The sequence below is a fragment of the Protopterus annectens genome, chromosome 4.part0, assembly GCF_019279795.1.
Source record: "Protopterus annectens isolate FY-2018-M chromosome 4.part0, PAN1.0, whole genome shotgun sequence".
NCBI lineage: Eukaryota > Metazoa > Chordata > Ceratodontiformes > Protopteridae > Protopterus > Protopterus annectens.
In genome coordinates, this window is record NC_056733.1 from 1,704,332,136 (window position 1) to 1,704,353,421 (window position 21,286).

Consider the following 21,286-nt stretch of genomic DNA (forward strand, 5'->3'; position numbering starts at 1 on the left):
AACTGGCACAGGTCATATGGCTGGCAGATCACAGTAAATGAGACATAGTCTTCACAGAGTGGCATCAGGAAAGTTGTGAGGATTTTCATGCCTGTACATCCGTTATGCACATTCTTATAGGCTCGTGCATAGTTCATTGGTCAAAGGTACGGCATGAAAGGAAGATTCCCAAGCTTTTGTAAATTTGCCAAACATATGGTGTCCTTGGCAGGGTACTTCCCAGTTGGCAGCAATACTGCAACAATGGTCCAATTAAGAACACATTCGTTAACTCACTGTTCCTTAATCTCACTCCATTGCATAGGCTTTTATTAAGTCATGGCAGTCTGTGGAAATAGTTTGGCCATCCCCATTGCTTCGCAGCTTGAAATAATGTAGTAGTTGTCTTCTCATTTAATCGGGGAGGTCAGAATGAGTGGATTGAGATTCTTATATTGATCTGTCTACTTTAAGTTGAGAATTTTCCTTGTCTTTTACATGAAATGCTGTATAATAATCCGTACAGGCAATTAGTGTTCCCCCCGGAGAAAGTTTACATAGGTTCATAGGTAGGTACTAGGCTATCGACCCAAGGGCTTACGTAAGCCTAGCCAACAAGGTTCCCTGGCTTACGCCACCCAAGAAAGTTATTTTCCTGTGTCACTGTCAAGCAGAGAGACAGAAATGATCCCCGGGGTGTATTTCCTATTTCCCATCCACTCATCAAGATTTTTCTTGAAGAGTGCTAATGAAGAACTTTGCTTGACATAGATGAGTAGCCAGTTCCAAAGTATGGGAAGTCTCTGGGATAGGAATCTATCCCTCCAGCATGTCCTGTTTATTATGGTGACAAGGTTTAGGTCCCTAAAGCGTGTAGCTCGGAGCGATTGGGATTTCTTTAGGTGTAGCATGTCCAACAGCTCTGGGTTTGACATAGCTTTATATATTAGGCAGAGATCACCTCTGAGTAGGCAATTTTTGGATAACAACCCTACTGCCTATCTGCTTGACTTAACTTTTTTTCCAAGGATCTCTAAGGAGACAAAACATTTTTAACTCTTGCATTGAAGGCCATAATATAAAAATCCAATTTTCTCTTCAAATGTTTGTCCAAAGTCTGGTATTTGCCTGTTATACCTGGGGAGCTTTATCACTTGTTTAAGTGTGCAAGACTTCAATTTCAACCTTGTACTTGTCTAGCCTCAAGTCCCTATTCTTCCACTTGAGTACTACCTGAGCTTGCAGTTTATTCTTTTTTTAATGCTTTTCCATTGGTGTGAATTTGGAAGATACTATTCCCTACTCTCAGTTCTAATACATCCTTCCACTTTCTCAATAAGACTGCTCCTGCGAAGCTATGCCAGTGGCACTGGCCTGGAGTCTTATCAGACAGAGACTCCCTTCCTGCTTCATTGAAAAAAAAAAATAGTTCACATCTGTGAAATTTTACATTGTATGGTCTCCACCGTTTACTGTAGGAAGTTCAGAGAGCTGTTTGCATGATTATAATGTATGTTGTGGGAGTTTTGTCAGGAGATGTAGAATTCAGATCGCAGTTAAGATAATGACACAGTCTTGTAGACAAGTATTAGGCTAGCTGCCCTTCTGAGTTATTTTAAGCCTAGTTGGTTTCCCAAAGGCTCTTGTTATGCAGGCTGAGCTAAAACACAGCACAATGTACAACATGCCTTGTAATTTCAGCAAGCCACTTAATAGATAAAATGAAAGATTCTTAAACAGGGACTAGTATGTAATGAGTGTTTTTCAATTAACAGTATGTAATTTAATTCTGAATTATGCTTCAGAGCTGACCTCTGTTTTTCACATAATTTTTGATTGTCCTTTTTATTTTCTTTAGCGTATATTTCCATACATTTCGGTAATGGTCAATAATGGATCAATTCCATATGACCACAGCAAGGATGGGCGCACGGCTGAGCTGGCTGGATGTTCTGTAGAAGTCCGAAACAAAGATTATGACACCTTCCTGGCAATCCGCTATTCTAAAGGGAGGCTGACGGTAAGGAACATTGTCAGATTGCCTTGATATACTGTGCTGATCTTTCTTTGTGCAGAAGTAGGGTGGTGTAAGTGGTCAGCACTGCAGTTCATTAGAACAAATGCTCGCTGTTCTTCATATCGATCAGTATTACAACAGAATTCATTACTTACGGACATCCACTACAGGCTAACATCTGCCCGACTGAGCTGCCTCTACGATCTGTGTTTACAACATTCTGCTTAATCAGAGACCTGTCTCTCCATCCCAAATAAAAGGTGATATTTGCCCCACCATCTTAATTTATATAAAGTAACATGTGTGTTTGGATATATGTGTATGTTTGTGTGTGTGTGTGTGTGTGTGTGTGTGTGTGTGTGTGTGTGTGTGTGTATCGGACATCCACTACAGGCTAACATCTGCCTGACTGAGCTGCCTCTACGAGCTGTGTTTACAACATTCTACTTAATCAGAGACCTGAGTCTCCATCCCAAATAAAAGGTGATATTTGCCCCACCATCTTAATTTATATAAAGTAACGTGTGTTTGGATATATGTGTATGTTTGTGTGTGTGTGTGTGTATTTGTTTTTTATATAAATAAGTAGATATAGATATATAGAAATATATCTAGATAGGTATGTATATAAAGGTAGATATATATAGGCTTGTACATTTCTTGTCTTGCAAGTTTGCAGTCATTCATTTCTGACCTAGAATCCCATAGCTCATGTTTAGAATCTTCAAAAGCTGATCTTTCCTCCACAGGGCACTTCTGTTTCATATTTTTCTGTTTTGCTTTTGTGATATTTGCCACTGAAGTTTGCTTGTAAAAACATTGCAGTTCCTAAGGTGAAACTCATTCAAGCCTGGAGAGCTGAGTGCAGTGGCATCCAATCTCTTATTAAAGGTAAAGAAGTATGTCTTTTGCTCAGGAGGGAGTCTCCTCTCCTTAGATTGCCAAATTTGTTTTGGTTTTAGTACATTGCATCAAGTAAGCAGAGAAGCCACGCTCTGTGTGTGTGTGTGTGTGTGTGTGTGTGTGTGTGTGTGTGTGTGTGTGTGTGTGTGTGTGTGTGTGTGTATGTGCACTCATAGATGCAGTAGAAATTAAGTTCCATGTTGCAGGCATTCAGTCAGTCTTATGCTACTTCTGAAGAAGGTCTTCTCCTAAAGAAAACTCATAACAAGGAGCACTGACATAAGGAAGGAAGCAAAAGGCCCTAACCACTATGTAGATTGGCATTGCAGGTTTACACCTTAGCAGTGAAAGACAACTCAGAACTCAGGGCAGTTTATGTACAGTTAAAGAGCAGCAGAATGTCAGACATGTTGAACAAGAATGCTTGAAGAGAACTGAGAACAGAAGTTGAAAGTGGGGAACTTTCTAGCAGCTGATAGCCAGATGGGGCTGTCAGAGATGGACTATGGACTTAATTAAATCCCTAATGAACTGTCATCTTCCGATTTATTGCTCAAGACTCCTCTGCTGCAAGGTTTGAAAAATAGGTGCCTTATCTTTGCAATGGAGGTAGTGATTCCATATGCCTCCCCAACATTGATGATCCCAGAGTTGGTGGAGAATGCCCACAGCGCTCACCTTAGCATGATCATCATAATGCGTTTTTGGCCCAGGCAGCATTGTTTTTATGATACTGTTTCGAATGGTGAAAGACTCACCCTGCCATTTTCCTCCAGAGAGGATAGAACCTCTCAGTCTGAGGGCGAGAACCCTGATCCATACTAATCTTGAAGGGGCTGTGGTTGATGGCCTGGAAGATCTTAATCTTACTCCTGTTAGACATCTCTTGACTAAGAACATTCTGGCTGTTTTGAAGGAGACCAGAAAATGTAATACAGGGGCATCATATGTGGCTTTCCATCTGGTGCCATAAAAGGAAAAAGAACCCATTAAAAATGAAGGTACCCCTCATTTTCTTACCTTTCAGTTGTCTTTAGATCAAGGCTTAGTCTTCAGTGAAAGTTCATGTTTCTACCATGCCAATTTCTCTTCACTGGCCATACTTCTGGCAGGTGATTGGTCAGGCATTCATAAAAGGAGTGATTCATCTTCAGCCACTAACAGGCCTGTCCCATCCCCTTGGGGGCTTTTTTGTCCTTGAACAGCCAAGTTTGGGTCCATTTAAGCTTGCACCTTAAGAGCCATTGAGTTTTTTGTCTTGTGGAAAACTTGATGACACTCATGTCTGCCAGGAGGGTCTCAGAGTTGCAAGCCCTAATAGGTTCGTAGGTAAGTACTAGGCTAGCTGCCCTTGTGGGCCCTTTTAAGCCTAGCCAGTTTCCCTTTTTGTTCTTGAAATAGGCTATCCCATTTGTTTATAGATTATCCTTATCTATCCCATGGTTGATTATTATATATTCCCCCCAATCAGAATAGATGATTTGAGGGGACCCATGCATGGGAGAAAGCATTTAGGAGCTGCCTTTGTCCATTAGTAGTATGTTGGGTAATCCCGGCGTAAATTATCTGTCTTCCATCCATATATCTAAGTTGTGTTTGAATACAGACACTGATGAATTTGTTTTATGTGGGTAGGGGGTCTGTTTCACAGCAGCAGAATCCTTTGCAAGATATACCTGTCATTCCAAACCATTCTGTTGATTTGAAGAAGAGGTTTAGATCCCTAGACAAAGTATTTCTAATGCTATTTGACTTGCTTTTGTGCAGTAAATCTATTAATGATGGGTCTGAGGATGCCTTGTATGCCAGGTATGGGTCTATGTTCATTTATTGAATAAAACTAACATCGAACGGCTAATAATTGAATGTTGATATTACAAAAGACGTTTATTTTCTAAAGTAAATCGTCGAATGGCCATAGTTGGCTAACATCCCAAATGTCCAGTGATGCTGTACACCCAACACAGTCCCAACTATATATATATATATATATATATATATATATATATATATATATATATATATATATACCAACTCCGAGATCGCACTTCGGTGGGGAATAGGACAGATTTACAAAAGGGTTTGTTTAGCTTACCTTATGCATCGTGGTACTTCCTGGGTGTTGGCCAGCTATGGCCATTCAGTGCTTTTATTTTCGAAGATAAGCATTTTCAGTAATATTAACATTCGTGTGTTAGCTGTTTGATGTTGTGCCAAATGAGGTAGTATGTTCAGTGATTGGCCTAATGAGAGCTGAGTAAAGGAGTACAATGACATTCGTATATCTGGACACAATCCTTTTGTTTGTAAGCTGTGCAGGATAGAAGGACTTTCTGGTCACTGTCCGTGCAAGTTCCCAAATCCTGAACAAGCCTGTCAGCTCTGAGGTGTATTGTCAATGTGGTAGTTCCCTGGGGTAGATGACTTTCTAAGGGATACAGTAATGCATTTTCTTGCAGTCCATGATTTTGTCACCAGTTATTTATTTGAGAGAACCTTCCTGCCAGATGGCCAAGTCATTTGGGAATTGAATGACTGCACTTAGGAGTAGGTAGTTTGTTTTAAATAAATTTCTAAAGGTACCTTGGATGGTAGGAATGTTTGGTTTCATTTTTATTTTGAAGGAGATTGCTTTATATACAGACCTAACAAGTGATGAAGATATGCAAGGGATGGTGAAAGATGCTCCCGTTTTAGTAAGGACGTGATCCAAAATATTATTCCTCCTAGTGGGTAATCGGACTAGTTGTTCCAGAACATTTTTATTGACAACGTCCAGGAATCTTTGTGTTTGTGCACTAGTGATAGCATAGGTTTTGCAGTCTGTAGTTGGCTAGTTTAGATTAGGGCATTGGTATTGGGTTTAATACTGAGTGATTCTAGTTTCCATAGATAGGTGTTCTGGCTTTCCTTTTTTTGTCATAAAAGGAGTTCTGTATCTGGCTAATATGTGGCACAGGACCTTTATGATGGTTATTTGGACATTAAGAAGCTCTAGTGCGTCATGCTGGTTTATAGCCTTGATGCAAGTCTCTTCTGGATGTAGAGCGAGACACCTCCACCCCTTTTCCCCACCTGCACAGTAGCTGGTCTAAATATATGGAAAGCATTATAGCCCTGCACAGCTGGAGTGCACTCAGCTATTTTAAACCATGTCTCAGTCACTGCACAGATGACAGTATCTTCCAGGGTAAGAAGGACTTATAAGGAGTGGAGTTTCTTCTTTAGACTCCTAGCATTGATCAGTAACACCTTCATATTTTCCTTTGCTTTGTCATTATGTTGGTATTTTTATCAAATTATTGCCTAAAAAAGGCACTGTGGGTGTGGACAATGTCTTTGAAAGTAATCAAAACCCTAGTGGGGCAGATGCAGTCATCACAGAAGCAGCAGCATGGGCTGTCAGTCATGTCCTCTCAGGCTGACAAATAGTAGACCCCCTTTGAGAGACACCAAAAACTAAGACGATTATTGAAGTCTGTTATTTCTTGCCCATGTCAGTGCATCATTCGCGGAGAAGGTAGAATACTGCTCAATGCTAGGCACGTATCTGCCTTGGACTCTGTCTGAGAGATCCATCATGTCTGTCTTCATATAGTCCAGGGAGGTACACCTCAAATCATTGACAATGCTATGAGCTATGACAGGGTCATACTGGTAATTATAGTTCAAGGACTTGATTACATGTATGATCTGACTGATTCTGGTAACAGACAAGCAACGAACTGTCGTCTTTCCTTTGTTAGCCTGGTAAGCGATACATCTGCATGTCTTACAATGGAGTCATTTATAACAAAAATGTTTGGTTGGGTCAATGCCTGCCTTACGGGCTCAGCATTTGTGACTTTGGGACTCCTTATGCTATGTGAGGAAATAGGCTTAATATGCTGTGAGTGTGCTTTGTGCCTGTGTTGTGTTGTGGAGGTATTTGAGGATTAGGCAAGTTAATCTTTAGAATCTCAGCATATGAAGAATTATGTGTATTCTTTTTTAAATGTATTGTAATGGCCTTTGAGAGGTGTGATGTCTGATGTACTGCTGCCAATTTTGTTTTTGAGTTTACGTTGTGTGGGATGTTTGCCTGCAGTTATATTATATTATGCATGTACATTTCTCACACACTGTGTTATGCTGTTTGAGTAATAGATTATGTCCTTCCATTTCACTGTTGCAGTATTCATTACAATAGAGATCCCTTGCCAAGGGCGGCCCACCATCCAGCCATTCTACCAAAGCCTTTAAGTTGTCTTAAGGTACACTGCACATCACACGTGTGTTCTTTCCATAGCATAGGGCATAAAGGTGATGTCCAGACATACCATCCTCTGAACTTTTTTTGCCACCAATCCGCCATCTCTTAATCGTTGATCTGAATGCCCATTCCATTGCTGGTTCACCAAGCTGTTTCAGAGAAGTACCCCATTGGGTTTTTTGATCTTATCTTTTTCTTTTTGTATTGTTGCTTGTGGGGTTTCATGTCATCCAAAAGTCATAAATGCCAGTGTGGGAGACAGATTCCCCAAAAAGACCATCATGAGCAGTGCCTTGGTGCTTCCCACTACCATATGTCCTGTTCAGTTTGTCAGACCTTTGTTCCTAAGACACTCCGTAGCCAGCTTTCTTCCTTGGTATTGTATTTGAAGAGTCAACGTCTTAAGCTTTTAGCTAAGGACATGATGGAAGAAACTTCCCCCTTCGAGGGGCAGCCATCCATGAAGAAGACTGCCAAAAAGCCTAGGTCTGATTCACTTGCCTTGAGAAGAGACGAGTGGCAGAGGCTGCACAGCAGAAGAAAGCCCAGAAAATCATCTGGCTTTGGTGTTGGATTCTTCTGCAGTGGCCATCTAGTAGGCCAGCGTGGATCCAACCTTATGCATGCCTTCGGAGGCCTTGCAGACATCCGCTTTGGACGTTCAGAGGGAACCATCTTCTGATTATTTCCAAGGGGTCTAGGGGTGTTCCTCAAAATGTCCTTCAAGGATGCATCTGCAGTCCTAACATATGGGTTGTCCTGCCTCAGGCAGCCCTTCGGTCGGCCGGATTCCAAAGTCTGGGTCTGGCCTCGGCTGATGTCGCACTTCACCCGACGTCATAGCTGCTGTCAATTGGGTATAAAGGCATCAGCCGACGCCATTTTCCTCAGTCTTTCTTGCCGCGCGGTGCCCGAAGCAGAAGCTGTTCGCAAGTGCCGGTCGGTCAGATCCAGAGATTACTACTACCGAAGACTTCTAAAAAGCTAAGTACCCCGTTGGGGACTCTTTCTTGCCTCAGCCGATGTCAGAAAAAGTAAATAACTGTTTAACTTGTGGGAAACAAATACCTCATAAGGATTTCCACTCTTACTGCCTTCCTTGCTTAGGCCCAGACCATGACGTAGTAGCAGCTTGTCTAGCCTGTGCTTCCTTCAACCGACGGACACTTGGGCGTCGGTCGGAGTTTGCAGAGGAGTTTTTCGGCCCCGCTTTTGCTTACAACATGCCGTCGGAGACTCCGACTTCACAATTAGCTAAAAAACGTAAGGAAAAGGACCGACACTCGCGGTCCGCGGTTTCGTCCGAAACCACAGTCAAGCCAACCGCGAGTGTCTCGGTTTCGGCTGAAACAGAGTCCACGGTTCTTCCTTCGGCCGAAAGCATGCCTCCTACAGCCGAGGCCTCACTCAGCATGGCTGAATCTGCTACTGAAATTCCACCTGCAGTTGCAGGCCCTCAGGATTTATCAGATGCTATTCCTTTAGACATATCTACTCCTGCACGTGGAGCTGCTAGGCCCCCTGCATCTATGTCTATCAAGGCTTTTTCTAGGGCTAAAGCAGCTAAATCCTCTAAGGCCTTGCCTACTAAAACCCCCTCACACAGGCCTACCTCTAGTTCACAAATGCTCAGCCTGGCAGAGGATCTCATTTCTTTGATCAGGGGATCCCAACCTCACACTGACAGGGCCTCTCATCCACCTCCAGAGAAGAGGCCTAGAGCAGAGCCCCCTGAGCCAGTTTCAACAGATTATTCCTCGGATGATTCAGAAAATTCAAATCCTCCAGAAGGCCCTTATTCTCCATATGAGGACTCTGATGCAGAAGATTCCATTCCTTCTGCCTCTCCTCCTGAGGAATTTTCTTTTGGGGAAACCTTGCATGCTATGAGAGAGCAATTTCAATGGCAGGGCCAGGATTTTTCAGATTCAAGGAAACGGCTAAGGACCTTTTTACATTTACCACAGCATAGGCCTTTAGCCATTCCTCCAGTACTAACAGTTGTAGATGATGCATTTAATGATGCTTGTACTGCCCCTGACTCTCTTCCCCCGGCCCCTGCTAAGCCCGACAGATACTACAGGGTCCCGGACACACACTTTCACTTGTATAAGGCTCCTATTGCAGATCCTGAAACTATTTCACAGGGCCCCAAAGCTGTAGCAGCTGCCTCTGCCAAAACCCTCCCCTCTGAAAGGGAATCTAGAGCATTAGAGAGATGGGGTAAAAAAGTTTATACTTCTGCTACGCTTTCGGCTAGGGCCTTAAACTGTCAATTCCACATGATTCAGTATCAGGAATTTTTGTTAGATCAGCTAAATAAAAAACTGTCTTCTCCTGAACCTATAGACCGTAAGTCCCTTCAGGATTTGGTACATAACACTCAGCAGGTCAGTAACCATTCCTTAAAATGCGGCTATGATGCACTGGAGGCTTCCTTTAGATCAGCTATGACTGGCACAGTGATCAGAAGGCATGCATGGTTAAAAGAGCAATCATTACCAGACCATGTGAAATCCAAGCTCCTAGATGCTCCCATGGAGAAACAAAGTTTGTTTGGCTCCCTGCACAGCAAGTGTTAAAGAAGGTGGAAAAAAAGCAAAATCTGTCCAAACAGTCAAGGATTTCTTACAGGTCCAGCCTCCGAGGTTTAGTAGAAATTGGCCCTCGAAGAATTGGTCCTTTCCAGACACCTCCAGAACACAGAGAGGCAGAAATAGGCGCTCAAGAGGAAGAGGTCAATCCAGAGGTGCCTACAGGGGACGTCAGTGGCAGCCTAACAACCAAAGAAGTACTGCCACAGATCCAGCTACTACCACTACCACAGGACAGTCACAATGACTTGGCTCTGATACCGCCTACCAGGGAACAACTGGAAGCACCCTTAGGCGGAAAGCTAGCCTTATTCTCAGTAAACTGGCATTGCATTACAGGAGACAAATGGATTTTACAGACAATAGACAAAGGCTACAGGTTCCACTTCCATACTCTACCAAGAAAGAGAGGAATGCCAAACCTACCACCAAACCAAAAAGCAAACGCTCTAGAACAAATCAATCACTTACTAAGGATGAGAGCTATAGAAAGAGTACCGTCTATGGAACAAGGACAAGGATTTTACTCCAGACTTTTCCTGGTACCAAGAAAGGAAAACCAATGGAGGCCTATTCTCGACCTGTCCGCTCTGAACACATATCTCATTGTTCCAAAATTCAAAATGCTGACCCTACAGCAACTTCTTCCCATGCTGGGCAAGGAGTCTTGGCTGGTGACTCGAGATCTAGGAGGCATACCTGCACGTCCCTATACGACCAGATTGCAGAAGATACCTCAGATTTCTTGCAGGATCAGAGCATTATCAATTCTCAGCATTGCCCTTTGGCTTATCTACTGCGCCCAGAGTATTCACGAAATGCCTGGCATCAGTAATTGCTCATTGCAGGCTTCAGGGAATTCAAATTTATCCATACCTGGATGACTGCCTGATACAAGCGGACAACAAGGTCAAATTAACAAAAGATTTGGAAAAGGTTATTCACCTACTGCAAGCCCTGGGATACACAGTCAACATAGAAAAGGCAAGGCTGGTACCATCCCAAAGGATAACATTTTTGGATGCAGAACTGGACACATCAAATCAAATGGCATTTCTCACAGCAGAAAAGCAAAAGCAACTACCACTCTATTTCATGGCATTAACAACGCAGAACCAGCTTACAGCAAGAAAAGTCCTGCAAGCCCTGGGTTACATGGCATCCTGCATAATATTGATTCCACATGCCAGACTACATATGAGGAAGTTGCAATGGTACCTAAGGAATTTATGGTCTCAGCACAAGCACAGCCTAGAAACCCAAATTCCAATCATTCCATGCCTGAAGCAAGAATTCAAGTGGTGGGCTCAGGCCTGTCAGTTGAACACGGGGCTGCCTTTCCACAAGCCTCACCCAAGCCAGACTATCACCACGGACGCCTCAGACCTCGGATGGGGGGCACACATGGTGGACAAGTGTATACAAGGCCTATGGACACAAGACCAGCTGAATCTACACATAAATCAAAAGGAGATGCTGGCAGTGAAGCAGGCAATTCAGACATTCAGACCGTTTCTGCAACAGGGTCATTTTCTGATAAGGACGGACAACACCACAGTCATGTGGTACATCAACAAACAGGGAGGCACACACTCATATCCTCTATGCCGGATGGCAATGGAACTGTGGAATGTGGCCCTGAACCTCAACATTCAGCTCCAGGCCATATTTGTGCCAGGAAAAGAAAATATACTAGCAGACACCTTAAGCAGAACTACCACGGATGCCCACGAATGGATGCTGCATCCAGACATCTTCAAATCCATTACAAAGAAATGGGGGCTACCAGAAATAGACCTGTTTGCATCCCCACACAACCACCAATTGAGGAAATTCTGCACAAGGACATACCACCCTCTTGCTTGGAAGGTGGACTCCCTATCCTTCAGTTGGGAAAACCTGACAGCATATGCATTCCCACTTCTTCCTTTGATGCACAAAGTGTTACTGAAGATCAAAGAAGATCACCCAAGGATCATCCTGATAGCTCCAGACTGGCCGAGGCAGCATTGGTACCCACTACTGAGGAGTATGTCTCGGGCACATGCATGGCCTCTGCCTCTAGTTCCTTTACTGCTAACACAGAACAACTTCAAGATCATACATCCAAACTTGAAAACTCTGCAGCTAGCTGCTTGGAATATTACATAAAACAAAATAACCCAGTTTTATCTCAGAGGGTTAAAGACATTATCCTGGAGGCTCGCAGACCCTCCACAAGGAAAACTTATTCAGCCAAATGGAAAAGATACCTCATTTGGAGTACAGCAAAAGGAGAAAATGTATCTTTAGCAAACATAGCTAACATCATGGAATATTTAGCAGAACTTTTCCACAATGGCCTGTCTTACTCCTCCATTAAGATTCATGCATCAGCAATTTCAGCAGAATACAACATGGATCCTCCAGTCTTCTCTCATCCTCTACTCAGGCAGTTTCTGAGAGGAATTAAAAATGTAACGCCTCCAAGGAAGCCACCTTTGCCTACATGGGATCTTAACTTTGTGCTGGAGAAGTTAACACTTCCCCCTTTTGAACCAGCAGCAACAGCAGAATTACAGTTCTTATCTTGGAAAACTGCTTTCCTGCTTGCAATCACTTCAGCAAGAAGGGTTTCTGAATTACAGGCTTTAATGGCAGTACAGCCCTTCCTTATATTCCATCAGGATAGAGTGTCCTTGAGAACTAACCCTACTTTTATGCCAAAGGTGGTCTCCAGGATATCATTGAATCAAGCAATCCACCTACCAACATTCTTCCCCAACCCACAGAACAGGGGGGGAAAGACTACTACATTCCTTGGATGTGCACAGGCAATTGCGCTACTATCTGGACAGAACCAAGAACAATAGAAAAACTGACCAGCTTCTGGTAGCATATGCAACAGGAATGGAAGGAAAAGCAATTTCAAAACAGACAATCTCAAAATGGATAGGAAATTGCATTAGATTTTGTTACTCTTTTCATGGAAAGGCAACTCCAGAAAACATCAGACCTCACTCCAGAAGGGCTACAGCCACTACTACAGCTTTCTTACGAGGAGTGGCTACCAAAGACATTTTAGAGGCTGCTACTTGGAGCTCCGTGCATACATTTGCCAAGCATTATAATCTACCTTTATATTCCAGATCCCGGGCAGGTTTTGCAACTGCTGTTTTGCAAGGGATCTTAACTACACCATAATCATCTTACTGCCTCCTCCCCCAGTTTGGCTATGGTATTCTACCCATATGTTAGGACTGCAGATGCATCCTTGAAGGACATAGTACAGTTTTGTACCTACCATAAATGTAGATGTCCGAGAGGTATGCATCTGCAGTCAGGATTACCCACCCACCTTCCCCTCTGTGGTACTCCTAGGGTAATTGCCCATCTTTTAGCTAGCTGGGGGAATCTATTATGGTGTATTTGTTTGTATATATGTATATACTTGTTTATTTTTGTTTGCTCTCTACTGTTTGGAATCATTTGCATTTATCCAAATTTAGCCTTCCTAGAGGGCACCTGGCATCTGGGGCAAGAAACACTGAGGAAAATGGCGTCGGCTGATGCCTTTATACCCAATTGACAGCAGCTATGACATCGGGTGAAGTGTGACATCAGCCGAGGCCAGACCCAGACTTTGGAATCCGGCCGACCGAAGGGCTGCCTGAGGCAGGACAACCCATATGTTAGGACTGCAGATGCATACCTCTCGGACATCTACATTTATGGTAGGTACAAAACTGTACTTTTTGGTCAGGGAGAGACTTCTGACTACCACTATTGAATGCCATCCAGGGTCAGAGCCTTCTACGTTTTATAAACTGGATGTCCCATTGAAGGAAAAGTAAAAGACTAAGCATATTTCTCCAGCTCCTAAGGACCCACAGAGTGAAATGGTAGAATTTTACTCTGCGGTTGTTTAGTGCTTTGATGGCTTTGAAACTTCCTCATGGAGTTTCTGTTCCAGCACCCCCACCCGTCCTCTACTCTCCTTAAAAGACCCAGGGAACAGGATTCTACTGAGGAAGCGGATTCGTACAAGGAATCCCTTGCTTATTTATCCCAGACTCTCTCTCCTTTAGACTATGGGTCTGAGGAAGAGGAATCTACTAGTCCTGACACTTCTTTCGAGGAAATTTCTTTTGGGGACACAATCTCCAGAATGATGGATTTTTTAAATGGGATTTTGCTGAGTTTCTGAGATACAAAAGGGGTATTACAAGCTCCTGCAAATGGACTCTTAGACCTTCCGCTTTTCCTTCTGTTCTGGCTGCTTTGTTCAATGCCTTTTTTACTGCATCTAAGGCTCCTGATTCCCAGCCCCCTGCCCCCAAGAAACCTGATAGGTTTAATTGGGTGCATGAAGGCTGTACATTTCTTTGTAGGTGTCCTCCTGCTTTCCTTTCTGTGGTGTCTGTGGCTTCTGACAAGCCATTTCAGTTGCTGGCTTCTACTAAGTTAGTTCTTTCTGATAAAGACTGCAGAACTATGGAAAGGATAGGTAAGGTTTATATCTTTGCTACCTTAGCTTTTAGGGCTGTCAGTTATTTGACCGTCCAAGTATATTTTGGCTCATTTTTCCCAGGCTTGTCAGGTAATTTTTGATCTCCCAGACTCTGAGGGAACTTTGTCCCAGATGCTTCACCATTCCATTAAGTGTAGTTATGATGCAGCAAATGCTTCTTCTAGGGCTTCTGCTTTTGGTTCTGTGATGAGGAGATTTCATTTATTTATTATTTATTTGCATTTGGTGGTGCTGCGGTAGCGTTGTCGCCTCACAGTAAGACGTTGTCCTGTTCGATTCTCAGCTAGAGCGTCTTCTGTGTGGAGACATGCGTGAATGGGCATACCTTCATTGAATGTTGTGCGTCAGGGCCGGCAACTTTGCACGTAAAAATCTACTGCCAGTCATTAGCGGATCAGAGTTCTGCTGTGGCGACCCCTAACCGGGAAAAGCCGAAAGACACAACAACATTTATTTGCATTTGTTAACCGGGTTGATCCAACTGATTCAGAAGCCCATTTTCAGTGGAGACCAGAGGAGAAAAGCTCTAGTATAATACAAACAATTATAACTGTACAACAATAGAAGAAAAATTGGAGGTAACATAAAGAAATCGGGAGCAGTTAACAAGAAGCAAAACTGAATAGGGACATTAGCAGGCAGATGAATAAACGTTGAAAATTTAGACATTATACAAATGGTGTTATAAATCATGGAAATATTGAGACATACATATTTACATAGACAGCAGCAGCAAGTGAACATCAGGCGTAAAACAAATGGTTTGAATTAACTCATATCGGAGTGAAATAAAGTTATGCGAGTTAGAGTTGTAATTAAATGAAGAAATAGAATAAAAGGTAGAGAAGGGGGGGGTCTATGTAGAGCCTTTACATAGGCAGATCCATGAGTCTGATAGGGTGATTTTTAGCTCTTTTTTGAAATGGTTTGTGTTTGTTATGCTTCTTACATCAGAGGAGAGTTTGTTCCATGCTTGGGACACTGAGTATTTATGGGTTTTCCAATGTTTGGCTTTGTAAATATTGAGGAGTTGTTGGTCACAGCTTTGGAGTAAACATTTTGGGGTGTCGCAGGATACTAGAGAAGAGAGTGAGGGACTGGCAGTAGGTTTGTTGAGTATGGCACTTGTAATTTGTAGCTGTGAAAGTAGAAATTGCTGGAGCAGTTCAAGCCATTGTAGTTTCTTTAGAGAAAGGAAGTAGTGAGAGTTTGTAAGGTTGGTTTGTAATTTCTTTTTATAAGTGTGTTCGAGTATGGTGATTAATGTGGGTTGTTTGTTAGGAATGGAGCATCATAGAGTAGGCAGGGTAGGAGGAAAGCCTGAGCCAGGGATTCAGTTTGATGTAAGCAATTTTTTGTTACTATAAAGTAGTCCCAGTTTTTGATGTGCTTTTTTGATGGATTGTTGAATGTGAAGGTCTAACTTTAATTGATCATCAGTTATAGTATCAAGGAGCTAAGTGTGAGATTCGGCTTTGATGATGGTGTTGAGTGGTGAAATGGTAAAGGTGGATTTGTGGTGGGAGAGTTTGGTAGGAAGAGAAGAAGTTTGGGTTTCTTTTTATTTAAGATGAGCTGGTTTTCTGTAAGCCGTCTTTCAATGGAAAGTAATGTGTTTTTGGCGAGTCTGTGAAGATGAAATGTTGTCAAAGAAGAAGATGAGTGCAGAGTCCTCAGCATACTGTACAAGAGAGGAGTGGCTGCAGGATGTGTAGAGGTTGTTAGTAAAGATATCGAATAGAATGATCCTCTGAATGGATCCTTGAGGGACTGCTGTTTGGATAAGTAGGAAGGGGGAGTAGGAAGTGTGCCATCGGATGGACTGTAGCCTGTTGGTAAGGTAATTGGAGAACCAGTGAGGACTGGAAGAGGTGAGGTTGAGTTCAGATAGTTTTGTTAGTAGCTTAGAGTGAGATAATGTATCAAATGCTTTTGAGAGGTCTATGAAGAAACAGGAGACTAGTTGATTGATGTTCTTCATGTTTCACTGTTGCAGTCACTACATTTGGGTAATCTGCAGGCAGGTTGCCCTCAGTCGGCCTGATTAACAAAGTCTTGGGTCCTGCGTCTGTTGCTGTCCCTTCTTCCATGACGCCAGGTCATCAAGGGTATAAAACGTGCAGCCGACACCATTATATCAGTCTTTCTTGCTGTGCGGTGCTCAAAGCAGAAGCAGTTTGCAAGTGTCGGTCGGCCGACTTCTGAAATTTTCATTTTCGAGTTTCGGAACCGAAGTCTTCAACTAAAAAGCTAAGTACCCCATTGGGGAAACTTTTTCTTGCTCCTTACCGATATCAGTAAAAGTTAATTGCATTACTTGTGGGAAGCAAATACCTCATAAGGATTTTCATTTGTACTGTATTCCTTCCCTAGGCCCTGACCACAACGTACCTTGCTGTCAGATTTGTGCTAAATTTAATCAATGCACTATTAAATGTCTGTATATTTTTGCTTCAGAATATTTTGGTTCACGTTTTAATTATCCAGAAATGTCATCTGTTGGCAATCCGACTACTGGAATGTCTAAAAAATGCAAAGAAAAAGACAGAGACAGGCCGTCGAGGTCCAAAACTGACAACTACGCTTCTCTTAAGCCAGTTGCCGGTTAGCCGGTACTTTGAGGTGCTTTCGCAGCCCCTGATACCCGCTACTTCTGATTCGCAGGCCTCTACTGAGACCCATTTGGAGTCCGGTATGCCGTGAGAAGCTTCAATTATGGAACCCGCGGATGTCTCTACCTTGAACGGGTCCGGAGCTGCTGTGCAGGCACAGGCTTCTGAGGATGTTTTCAGGCCTACAGATTTGTATATTAGACCAACGCCATCTTCAAAACTAAGGGCAAAGACTAAATCTATGTCTAAAAAAAACCGACGCCTGGGCCACATGTGCAGGCTCCTATGCCTAAAAAACAAATGATCAAAATGTCTGAAGATTTAATTACTCTGATCAGGGGTAGCCAACCCCCCCCCCCCTTCTAAGAGGCCTAGGCAAGACACTGATTATTAATCTTCTGAACAGGATTCTATTTCTTCTGACTCTGCTAATGAACAGGATTTGTCTATACCTACTTATGAGGACTCTGATGCAGAAGATTCCATTCCTTCTGCTTCTCCTTCTGAGGATTTTTCTTTTGGGAAAACTTTACATACTTTAAGGGAACATTTCCACTGGAAAAGTCAGGACTTCTCCGAATCTAAAAAGAGACTTTAGGGATTTTCTTCTTCTTCCTCAGCATAGGCCTTTGGCTATACCTCCTGTTCTAGACATAGTTGCTGATGTTTTTTTCAGAATCTAGTATGGCTCCTGATTCTCTGCCTCCAGCTCCTTGCAAGCCAGACAGATACTACAGGGTTCCTGACTCCCACAAATTCCTCTTCAAAAATCCTATTGCAGATCCTGAAACCATTTCTCAGGTCCCCAAGGGCATTAAGGCCTCTACTGCTAAAAATCCTACACCTTCTGATAGAGATTCCAGGGCGCTGGATAGATGGGTAAGAAGGTTTACACTTCTGCAACCTTGGCAATCAGGGCTTTAAACTGTCAATTTCATATGCTTAAATATCACCAACATATCATGGGACTGCTTAAACAGAAAATTATGTCAATTTCTGACTGTGTGGAAAATAAAGATTTACAGGATTTATTACATTCAGCTGAACAAGTTGGAAAGCATACTTTGCAATGTGGTTTTGACTCTTTGGAGGCCTCGTGCAGGGCTGCTGTAACTGGGTCTGTGCTTAGAAGGCATGCTTGGCTCAAAGAGCAAACTCTGCCTGATCATGTTAAAGAAAAATTGTTGGATGCTCCTTTACAACAGGACCGTCTCTTTGGTAATAAGGCTGAAGAAGTTTTAAAAAAGATGGAAGACAAAGCTAAATCTATGCAAACTGTGAAAGATTTCTTACAAGTGCAACCTCCAAGATTTAGTAGGCACTGGCCTACTAAGAACTGGTCCTTTCCAGATGTTGTTCTTGTTTAACTGTTGCAGTCATTACATTTGGGTAATCTGCTGGCAGGTTGGCCTCAGTCGGCCTGAATAACAAAGTCGTGGGTCCTGCGTCGGTTGCTGTCTCTTCTTCCATGACGTCGGGTCATCAAGGGTATAAAACATGCAGCCGACGCCATTTTAATCCGTCTTTCTTGCCGCGTGGTGCCCGAAGCAGAACAAGTTCGCAAGTGCCGGTCGGCCGACATATGAAATTTTCGTTTTCGAGTTTCAGAACTGAAGTCTTCAAACTAAAGCCAAGTACCCCATTGGGGAAACTTTTTCTTGCTCCTTACTGATGTCAGTAAAACTTAATAATTGCATTACTTGTGGGAAGCAAATACCTTATAAGGATATTCATTTGTACTGTATTCCTTGCCTAGGCCCTGATCACAATATGCCTTGCTGTCGGTTTTGTGCTAAATTTAACCAACGCACTATTAAGCATCGGTATATTTTTGCTTCTAAATATTTTGGTTCAAGATTTAACTACCCTGAAATGTTGTCGGTTAGCAATCAGACTACCAGAGTTCACAAAAAACACAAGGAAAAAGAGACAGACCGTCGAGGTCCAAAACCGATGACGAAGTTTTTCCTAAGCCAGTCGCCGGTTCGCCGGTACTCAGTGATGTGCTTTTGCAGCCCCTGATACCTGCTACTTTTGAGTCGTAGGCCTCTACCAAGACCCAATCAGAGTCCAGTATGCCACGAGATTCTGCAAGTATTGAATCTGCGGATGTCTCTCCCTTGGATGGGTCCGGAGCCGCTTAGCAGGCACTGGTTTCTGAGGGTGTTTTCAGGCCTCAGCATTTCTATATTAAACTGACGCCATCAACAAAAACAAGTACAAAACCAACTTCTATGTCTACAAAACCGACGCATGAGCCACGTGCTCAGGCCCCTATGCCTAAAAAACAACTGATCAAAATGGCTGAGGATTTAATTACCTTGATCAGGGGTTCCCAGCCCCCCCTGCTAAGAGGCCTAGGCAAGGCACTGATTATGAATCTTCAGATCAGGTTTCCATTTCTTCTGATTTCTCTTCTGATCAGGAATTTTCTGTTCCTCCTTATGAGGACTCTGATGCAGAGCAATCCATCCCATCTGCTTCTCCTCCTGAGGATTACTCTTTTGGAGAGACGTTGCATACTTTAAAGGAACATTTTCAGTGGGAGAGTCAGGACTTCTCAGAATCAAAAAAGAGGCTTAGGGATTTTCTTCTTCTTCCTCAGTATAGGCCTTTGGCAATACCTCCTGAATTAGATATTGATGTGTTCTTGGAATCAAGTATGACCCCTGATTCCCTGTCTCCAGGTCCTAGTAAGCCGGACAGATGTTACAGGGTTCCTGACTCCCACAAATTTCTTTTCAAAAATCCTTCTGCCGATCCTGAGACTATATCTCAGGGTCCCAAGGGTGTTAAGGCTTCTGCAGCCCAAAATCCTACCCCTTGTGATGGAGATTCCAGGGCGCTGGATAGATGGGGTAAGAAGGGTTTATATGTCTGCAACCCTGGCAATCAGGGCTTTAAACTGCCAGTTTCATATGCTTAAATATCAACAGCATGTTATGGGCTTACTGAAACAGAAAATTATGTTGATTTCTGATTGTGTGGAAAATAGAATTACAGGACTTATTGCATTCAGCAGAACTGGTTGGAAAGCATACTTTGCAATGTGGTTTTGATTCCTTGGAGGCCTCTTGCAGGGCCGCTGTAACTGGATTTGTGATAAGACGACATGCCTGGCTCAAGGAGCAATACCTACCGGAGCATGTTAAAGCCAAATTGTTGGATGCCCCTTTACAGCTTGACAGTCTGTTTGGTAATAAGGCAGAAGAGGTTTTAAAGAAAATGGAAGACAAAGCTAAATCTATGCAAACTGTAAAAGATTTCTTGCAAGTGCAGCCACCCAGGTTCAGTAGGCTCTTGCCTACTAAGAATTGGTCCTTTCCTGTGTCCAACAGAGCCACTCGGGACAAACCCAGGCACTCCAAAGGCGCCGTATACCAATCACAGGGATCTTACAGGTCAAAGCAATGGGGTGCCTCCACCTCCAAATCTGGAGGTAACAAAGCACCAACCCTACAGTAAGCAGTCTCAACGACTTTCCTCTGCCATCTTCAAGCACTTATCTTTTGGCAGCCCCCTTGGGAGGAAAACTAGCACTTCATGCTCAAAATTGGCATTTAATTACCCAGGACAAGTGGGTATTAAACATATTATCCCAGGGGTACAAATTTAATTTCCACACGTTGCCAGTTCCAAACGGATGGCCAGATCTGCCACCAAACAAGTGGGCAGAGGCCCAGAAACAAGTCATGTCCCTCATGGATATGGGGGCTATTCAGCCAGTACCAGAAAAGGAAAAAGGACAAGGTTTTTATTCAAGACTTTTCCTGGTTCCCAGAAAAGACAAATCATGGCATCCAATTCTGGACTTATCTATACTGAACACATTCCTGTACATTCCAAATTCAAAATGCTGACTTTACAACAGCTACTGCCTATGCTAGGCAAGAATGCCTGGTTGGTAACTCTAGACTTAAAAGAGGCATACCTGCATATCCCAATAAGGGAATCTTGCAGAAGATACCTCCGCTTCAAAGCAGGTTTTTTGCATTACCAATTCTCTGCACTGTCCTTTGGCTTATCTACTGCGCCCAGGGTCATTAGAAAGTGCCTGGCACTAGTAATTGCATTTTGCAGACAAACATTCAAATTTATCCTTATCTGGACGATTGTCTCATTCAGGCAGAGGACAAGGACACTCTTCTTAAACATCTGGCGTTAGTAAAAAGGCTTCTAGCATGCCTAGGGTACACCATAAATTAAAATAAATCACAACTGGTACCCTTTCAAATAATTACATTCCTGGGTGCAAGCTTGAATACAACTGCCCAGATGGCTTACCTCATGCCAGACAAACAAATTCAATTGACAACATACTTCAAACAAATGGCAACAAAAACCCAGCTATCTGCCAGGCAAATTCTGCAGGTTGTGGGGTTCATGGCATCCTGCATTCTACTAATTTCATATGCGAGA

The 21,286-nt window shown here is 43.0% G+C and overlaps 1 protein-coding gene across 1 annotated transcript in view; it reads left to right on the plus strand.

Moving 5' to 3' along the window:
* LMAN2 (lectin, mannose binding 2) overlaps nt 1–21,286 on the plus strand; it is a 586,231-nt gene that overhangs the window by 126,712 nt on the left and 438,233 nt on the right. The window contains exon 5 of the mRNA XM_044069435.1: nt 1,838–1,999. Within this exon, the coding sequence (XP_043925370.1) occupies nt 1,838–1,999 (162 nt within the window). The remainder of the gene's footprint in view (nt 1–1,837; nt 2,000–21,286) is intronic.